Source organism: Hippocampus comes, unplaced genomic scaffold, assembly GCF_001891065.2.
Source record: "Hippocampus comes isolate QL1 unplaced genomic scaffold, H_comes_QL1_v1.1 scaffold174, whole genome shotgun sequence".
In the NCBI taxonomy this organism is placed as follows: Eukaryota; Metazoa; Chordata; class Actinopteri; order Syngnathiformes; family Syngnathidae; genus Hippocampus; species Hippocampus comes.
Window position 1 is genome coordinate 6,496,245 of NW_017805983.1, and position 9,258 is coordinate 6,505,502.

Here is a 9,258-nt window from a genome sequence, read left to right on the forward strand (position 1 = left end):
GGGGGGGAGGGGGGGGGGTGGCGACGAAGGTTGTGAGGGAGGCTCGGAGGCTGACGCCGACTGCGCCTTGGTGCCGAGTGAAGCGCTCACCTGCACACCAGAGTCGCGCAAACTCCGGAGCTGCTCCACTCCCACAAACACGGTACCTTCCAGCCGTAGTCTGACCCAACAGAGAAAAGGACAAGGAGACGTCACACAATTTGGGGAGAAGATTTTAGGGCTCTCCCTTTTGTCTTTGTGGTTGCTCGCCCAGGCTGCTGTGGCTGTCGCTCGCTTCGTCCGCCGCGATGAGGACTGACCTGGCTCTGTTCCTGACAGCAGCCCTTCTTCTTGACACATTCCGGGTGAGATTTATTCTTATTTCGCTACATGACACTCTCTTTAAGGAGCATTATAATGTTAAACGGTGCTGTTTAAAAGCGTTAAACCCCAGAGGGAATAAAGTCACGCGGTAGGATGGAGTCGGTCGATTCTGTGTGCGTCTGCAGTGGCGCTCATTTCCAACAAATACTATGACTTGTCAACCAGTTCCGAAAAGAATTTTAATTGGCAAGACAACAAAAATATATTGGAGATGAAGGGATACTGCAATTGATCATCAACTTGGTTTCTGATCTCGGCAAAGAAACGCTAAATGTACACTATAGCTGCAACAAGGCACATTTACGCGGCGAAATCATGATTTGAGTTCAGGCTATACCTTTTTGTTCATTCTGGTAGTAGTAAAGGTGATGTATAATCGCGTACACTTTGTACAAGTTTAACCTCTTCTCATTTTCGAAACGGACATGTTGGCCCAATGCATTAAAACTACGTATCAAGTTGTTTCTTGCACAGCAGCCTTTTCATCATCGTGTATTTTCAAGGATGTCACTATCAGCCTGTGTGATGTAGAAAACGACATGTTCCGACATTATTATTCCCCAGCCTGGATGTTCTCACTTGAACGCAATTTCTCTTATTAATTAAAGTCACCATGCAGCCTCCAGCCTTGACGCCGAAATATGACTTTACGCACATTCAGTGGCCCTAATGCCCTGGTCCATATCGTTTCATTTACAGACACTGGACCCGCTGGGTGTAAAGTTTGTAGGTAGAGGCACATGCAGTGTCAACATTCCCAAACCACTTTTGCTGCACGTTTTTTTTTACATAGGTGTTCACGTGCTTGGGACTAATGTGCGCACCTTTACACATTAAATCCCCAGAGCACAGCAGGGACCACATTTGTGAAAGTCCTATTGAAAATGTTTCTTCTCAAGACTATATTGAAAGTTAACCCCAGCATTCAGTCTTTGTTGCTAATTTCGACCCTCTCGAAGCAAACAGAGAACAAAACCATACTGTAGAATTATTTGCATCTCACACTGTTTAATTCCTTTCAGGTGAATAATGGCCAGCATTCACCTAAAGGTCCTTGTCAACCTGGCTTCTCTCAAAGCTTCTATTCTGTCTTGATTCCAAGGGATACACTACAAGGCCAGGCCATACATAAAGGTAAGGACATCTTTCTTTTGAATTTGGTCAAAAAGATGTAACAAGAACCCCCTCCCTGAAGTCGCATCAAAATAAATACTGTGTTCAAAAGAAGGACTGAATATTTTGATTATTGGTGTACGGAAAACCTTGAGGGGGTATTCGGCCGCATGCTCTATGTGAGTCATCATGTACAGTACCAATGCCATTGCATGGTGGCCCCCCGCATTGATTAATTTAATAGTCAACGTTGTCACACCACGACGTCTTAAGCGGCACCGTTTGCTGCTCCAATTACAGAGCCAGCCCAGCAAGTTTTCGAGCCGATAGTGCAGGAAATGGAATCGACATCCTGTGTCTAATCTGGCACCGCTCCTGCCAGTGTGGACTAATTGCAATTCTCTATTGATCCCTTTGCTTTTCCCCTCATTGCTCAGGGGTATTGTTTAGCTGTGGGCACACAATAGCTCCTTTTGTGTCTCGCCCATGTTGTCGGCATTTGCACGGTACATGTATCTTGTTCTCTTTGACCGGAACAATCCTGGTCAGGAGACAGCTCTCTAGACTCTCTCCCAAATGTGCACAAGTGTGTATAGACTGTGAGGTATACAATATTGGACACATATTATTTTGGTGGGGGGATCTTAACGAGGAGCTCAGGGATTGCTGTGTCTTAAACTTCATCCTATTGAGGCCTGGCTTCAAATGAAATTGGATGACAGGCATCTACACACTTGCTGCAAGTGAACTTGCATTATTTGTGGTAGTGAAGTCTTCGGTCCAGCAGGGGGTGTCACTACAATCACAAACAGTCACAATATGTGTGTTGTTGCCTTGCATCCTTTCCCTTGTACAGTTATAGTTGGGTCTCAATCAGATGCACGTGTGCCTGAAACAATGGTGTCTCGTCAAGTAGTAATAGGGCTGCACTGGGTTTGTAGGAACTCCATTTATCAACTTACTGTACTTACTTCAATGACCACATTCAGTCGAGGTAAGTTGATTTGCCTCAATGTGAATTTGTGCTTTTTATTTATTTATTTATTTATTTTTAGTGGTTTCTTTCTAAATTTACAGCATTTAATTTATGGGACCTTTGTTATAAAATCAGAATTTCAATGTTTTTGATGAATTACAAATACTACCTACTGTTGCTTTTGCAGTTAATAATGAATGATTATTTGATTGCTTTGTTGTTGATAATTTGTGTAGGTTTTTGTTTTAAACTGCTCTAGTAGCCTTCTGTCAAAAGTCAGTATCAAGCTTCAGCAACATATCGGGGGAGGAGGAGGTCGAGTGACAAAACAATTTTTAAAAATCGTACAAATCAATTTTAAACTGTCATTATTAAGACAAATAACTGCATGATTGTCCTTTTTTAATATGGATGTAAATAAACCAAGAGATGCAGGGCCTGATTTACTGAGATTCCAAAGAAAGGGTACAAAATTGCATGTTCACGCTCAACAGAACACATACACCGTTTGTTGGCATCTTGCTATAATTGGCACCTTTTACTAAGATTCTAAACAGCAAGCGGTAAATTTCATGGCCACGACGTCAAATGACCCGCACAAAAAAAATAAAAGATAAAAAAATGACGTCAGGTGGCACTGTGTGTACGGTCCCGCTTGTAGGCAGTACATACTTGTTGCATATGGATACAAAAATCTGAATTGACCTGCAGTATGAATAGCTTGTCAGTCCCAATATGGCAAATATAATACTCTAGCATCAGACAAAAACTACACTGAGACACACACTCACAAACAAACATACACACACACACACACACACACACACACACACACACACACACACACACACACACACACACAGACACACACTCCAAGCTGTATGTCACCTTCATGTGCCGGAGAACATACTGTAGCTGCAGGGGCTTGATGCAAGCATGCACAGAAGTACCATAAGGGATAAGGTAGCCACACACTTCAGACCCTTGATTTATTGACTTTAAGGGTGACAATGGAGGGAAGCGCGGAGTCTGTGGGGGCTTTAATAAAAACATTGTTTCACCTAAAACTGTCAGTTGTGGGCAGGGATAACACCAAGATACACATACACACTTCTGGTTTCCATGTGTCATGGGGACTGTATGCTCATGAAGCGCTTCATTGGAATCTTGCCCAGAGGTTTCTTTTTCACTTTGCCCACCCACCGCTTCTAATAGGATCACCACACAATAAACTCGAATTGAATAAAGCTTTATTGATCACAATGGATTCTTCTGTCATGCCAAAAGAAATTTCTGGTCCATCTCAGTGCCCATGATGTTTAACACAGTCAAGTAAGTAGTTGTGTGGTTACACAGCCTTGTGAAAGTGATATGGGAAACTTTGCAGCACAAAGATTTGCATGGGCAATGAGGCACTCTGAAACCCAAAAAGGTGTCATGGCATACTGTTTATCTCCAAGAAGGCAGGATTATTTTTCCACTTCGGGGAATATCCAGTTTTTTCACACTTGATGTAATTTGAAATGTTTCACATCAAAAACATCTCTCGGTCTTTGTATTCTACACAGACACTATTTCCAGCTATTATATGAGTGAGGTTCAAAAGTTAAGTGGATCCAGGTGAACTCCAGAATTTGACAATCATGAAGTCCACAACTGTAATCCCGCTGAGTGGTTCGATTTAACCTCCATTAGTCTGGAAAAGCCCTGCAAGCCAAATTTCATGCATAGACACGTACAAATGGCACCGATGAATTTGTGTGACTCGATTTTATTGTATTCGATGCAGAAAAGTATCCGACTGCAACACGCACAGAATAGTAATGGTGCTGTAAATTGTTAAACGATCAATATTCTTGTCTCTGGGAAGACAGGTGACAGTCATAATCCCTGTGCATGTTGGTTGGATAGTCACCTTTTTCGTGTACCTGCATTTCATTAAAATTATGAAAGCTAATTTGTTCGCACACACTTGCATATACACATACTCACTCTTTACAGCCAATAATAGGATCTCCTTATTTTCCCTCACATTATCTGGAATATTACAATGTCAAATGTTCATATTAGGTGATAATAATTATCCAACCATCCATCCATTTTCCAATCCGCTTTTATCCTCACAAGAGTCGCGGTGGGTGCTGGAGCCTATCCCAGCTGTCTTCGGGCAGTAGGAGGGGGACACCCTGATTGCCAGTCAATCGCAGTGCACACAGAAACGAACAACATTTCCGTGCTCACACTCAAACCTACGGACAATTTGGAGTGTTCAGTCAGCCTGCCATGCATGTTATTGGAATGTGGGAGGAAATTAGAGTACCCAGAGAAAACCCACGCAGGCACGGGGAGAACATGCGAACTCCACACAGAGAGGCTGGAGCCGGAATCGAACCCTGCACCTCAACACTGTGGGGCCAATGTGCTAACTAGTGCCGCCTTCATTTATTCATTTGAGCTTGAAAATGTTATTCCCAGGGCCGGGATCATGACCTTTGCACTGCGAGGTCGACGCGCTAACCACTCATCCACCGGGCCGCTGTGATCATAACTAAAGGAGGAAAATTGTCCACGTATGGTAAAGTCATCATTGTGAACAATGAGATCAAATTGCAGTCTGCTTTGAATGCTTGGTTCTCAATCGATTTTCCTGCAATGGAGTCATTTGCTTGGGCAGTACTCTGGTCTCCAGAAGTTGGCCCAACCTACCAGAAAAAAACAAAAAAAAAGTAGTCTCATAGGGACTGACAGGTTGGAGCGAGTTAATTTTGCTGCAAAGAGTTTCATGTTTTTTTTTAAACTCTTGTCAAGTCAAATCGGGTGTATTTATATTTTCATCTCCTATACTTCAGTGCCATGATATTTGGAGTAATTTATGTAACTTGGCCCAGTCCAGTCTCGCACAAATAATCAGAGCCAGCTCACAAAATCTTATCCCACGTCCTCCTTCCAATTGTTGAGTGTGCTCTAGGGATAGTGGTGACCTCTTAGTAGGTTGCTCTGCTATGCTTGAATTGAGTTGTGTGGTTTGGACTACCCCAGCGTTTTGTGTGCATGACTGAAGTTGTGTGTTTCAATGGCACAACTTGGTAGATTTAAATTCGACTTTCAGTTGACAGTAGTTGTGTGCAATACTGCATAGTTTGCTATCCAGCCGGTACCACGAAAATAGTAGAAATAATGTTGATGCTTCATCAAAATGCTAAATCACAATTTGCATGACCTTCAAGTGAGTTTGATGTTTCCTTTTTTATTATATAAGATTTAAAAGACAGGACATAATTGGGACCATTTTTTATTGGTAAATAGAAAATCATCCTCCCCCCATACAAATTCAGTTTCTGGATTATTTTTTTCTTACATCAACAAAGTTCACAAAGTGATCCCTCAAAAAAAATAATCCACAAAAGTTTGGGGGGTTCCCATCGGGTCTTCATTGAGATTGTGTGCATGCTCATAGATTAAAGCTCCACCCTCACACTTAAACATGCAATATGCTGCCATTCACCTGAGGTAGAAACAGTTCAGATTGAAAGTGATGCTTTCCTCTGTGACCTACGCCTTGATTCTGTCATTTACCACATGGTCTGTTCTGCCATTTACCTCCATGTGGAACGTCTAAAGATGGTGGAGGAGGCTTTGCATTTCTAACGTAACAGCCCAGCAAAGTATGTGATAAGGGCTCGCTATGGTAACGACAAGATATGACTCACCTAATTAAAGAGAAATTATCAACATTATTTTGAAGCTTGTTGTTTTAACATTTCAATCTATTCTTAGCTTCGATGTCTGCAGCTTTCTGATTTAAGAATGAAAGTATGTTGATTTTGCCTTCCATTGAGAGTCATTACAGCAGAACCACAAAGTCAGATTTGGGAGTCGAGATATGCTTTTAAAGATCGTTTCACAGGAGCATGAATAAAAGAGCTCATTGCTCTGCTGGGACTGACAATGTATCAGTTTTCTTTCCACCCTATCCTCAAAGAGAATTGCCCTTGTTTTGATTCCCTGCTTACCTTTTGCCCTGAATCACATGACGCAGACTGCAGCATTATCTGGGTCGATAGTAGCCGAGCACCCTTGTGAAGATTAGATATTGTTGAAATACAGCCTCCTTTTGCCGCTTTTGGCTCCTACTTAAATCTTTGATTGTTTTCTCTCTGTCTTTATTAGCAGATTGTGTCCTCATATTTTCCCATAATCTTTGGGTAAATACTCTCTGTGTTGGACTCTGTACTTTTATTTATTTTTAGTAAATCATCCAAATTGGGTCTCTGTGACTCACTCATATGTCAACGTTTAATTTCTGTTGACTTGCAACCAGTCTATATATATATATATATATATATTTGTATACACACACACACACACACACACACACACACACACAGAAAAAAAAAATCTGCTGCCATCGTCTGTTTTTACCATCACATTTTTATGTAAGCATGTAAAAGCCACAGACACGAATGAACAGTGAACACATTCATTTTTCATAGGTATGAGTTACAGGGACATGCAACACGGCTTACTTTTGTTGGATGTCTTGTAAAGTTATCGAGACACTGCAGCGATGGGCTGCTTTATGCTCCTTGGGTAATCCGACCACTCGGAGCTGTTACAATTAATCTGCTTAAAGGTACTACATTCATATCGTACTTTTAAAAAATTGCACATGCATTTTCCAGACAGGCTCATTGTGATGATTTAGACACATGGTTGGGCGTTTTATTTCCCGGTTAAGGTCTAGACATAAATGATTTATGAGGGGACCGAAAGGCGGGTGGGTGTGTGGATATGGGTGAACGGACTGTGGGTGATATGGGGTTATGGGAGGTGTTGAGTGTTACACCTGCAAGCAGATGATGGATGTGTGTCTGTGTGCGTTATTAACATGATATATTTTTCTGTTAGTGCACCCTGCACCCCAAGAATCCTATCAGGCTAATGTTCACAAAGAAAAGTATTTGAAAAAATAAAATAACATTAAAAAAAAGCAGGGAACCTTTAATCTACCGTGGCACATGACCTGCATCACCGGAAGTTGCTAGCGGTCAGCGGTCAAAGCTGTTAACATATATCTTTTTAAAAAATTATTATTGTCATTCAAAATTTGTTTCATGTACAATTCTCCGATGACACTGACAAAGAATGGGTATCTCGAGTGCAAGGAAAAACATTTTAAAATGGTACACGTAAGCTACGATAGTGATTTTCTTGCCCCTAAGACGCTGCAAAAGTGCATCCCATGCCTCCGAGTCAGGTCTCTACTAATGTAGGCAGCGATTTCCTTTTCACAAACTCACAAGGTCTTGTATTTACTTTATTTTTCTGTCGCTTTAATGTTAGAGGCCATGATGGCTGTTACGGATAATGGCATGTGTGTATGCGTGCACATGCGGTAACAGATAAATCGCAGAAAGTTACTTTAAAGTAGATCTTCGGTCAGAAAAGTTTGGTTCCTCCCCAAAAATGGGATTTCACCCAAAAATCCAAATTACCCATTAAAATCTGTCGTCTGAATGTGGCCATAATCACTTTAGCATGTCATCTCTTCCTGGTGGGACATATCCAGAGCACCTCGCCAGGGTGGAGTACAGGAGGAATCCTAACAAGATACCCGAGCCACTTCATTTGGCTTCCATCATCCCTCCATTTATCAATTTTCAACTCTTTATCCTGTTCAGGGGCACCAGGAAGCTGGAACCTTGTAAATACTGTGAGTGAAATCCATATCACACCCGGGACTGGTTGCAAGTCAACTGCAGGGCACATAAAGACAGACACTTATTCACATTTACACCTACACTCACTCAACTGGAATTGACCCCATGCTGGCTGACTTAAGTTGGCCAATATGAAGCTCAAATGTTAAACACCAACGTTCCTGTGAAATCAATACTTTGTTAAATGTACAGTGTGTACTTTGGCCTTTTTTTTTGTACTTGTAGTATTAAGCTTGAAGGTGCTGTGCGTGCTGAGGTAGCAAGTGTCCTCCAGCCTTTTCCAAGTCGCTCATTAGAAAGGCAAGCAAGATATGATGGGAAAGAAAGGCGGGGAAACAAATGAAACAAGCAGGTGGAGGCCATTATTTTTAATGAGTTTTTTGACATCTCCACACTTTGTTTTAAGAGAAAGGACAAAGTTGACCAAGAGTAGAGGGAAATCTGGGGTGGGGGGTTGACTTCCTGCAGATTAAGTTACTCCATGGTGTGTTTGAACTCTATCCTTGTCATCTGCTTGGTACATTAGGAGACCTCCTGCCTTGGTCTTACAGGCCTTTTGTGGGTACAACAATAGCAAGGTTATGGCTCTTCCAAAGACATTAAATTCATTTAAAAGCTCTGCTTGAACTCGAGCACTTTAATGCGCAGATGGTCTATGTGGACTTTGAAGGCTGTAAAATGACAAAAGGACATATCAGCTTTTGGTCTCCTTTTGGGTACGCACACATGCGCAAGTTTCTTTCAAGGCTCTTTTGTCTGATGCTGTTGGATGAAAAATACTAAAATACAGTAACGCAATAAGTTTAGTAGTTGTGTGATCATTGGTAAAATAGTTCCTTGTAACTCAGCAGCCACTCCTAAAAGCATTCTTTTTGCAATGTGGGGGATATCACACCAGCAGGACAGCAACAAGTCATCAGGTTTTGAAACTGTCCTTCACACCTGCACACCCTGGTCGAACCAATATCACAGCTGTCCAAAACCTGAGATATATATATATATATGTCCAAAACCTGATATATATATATATATATACATAAAAAAAAAAAAAAATCCTCGTCTCACCCCACGGGTGGTGTCCACCCC

The 9,258-nt window shown here is 41.7% G+C and overlaps 1 protein-coding gene across 1 annotated transcript in view; it reads left to right on the top strand.

Annotated features, from left to right (window-relative positions):
• Positions 1-31: 31 nt before the first annotated feature.
• Positions 32-9,258, top strand: part of LOC109528545 (cadherin-4) — a 205,109-nt gene continuing 195,882 nt past the window's right edge. Inside the window, exons 1-2 of the mRNA XM_019891309.1 lie at positions 32-344; positions 1,386-1,497. Of these exons, the coding sequence (XP_019746868.1) occupies positions 288-344; positions 1,386-1,497 (169 nt within the window). The 5' untranslated portion in view covers positions 32-287. The remainder of the gene's footprint in view (positions 345-1,385; positions 1,498-9,258) is intronic.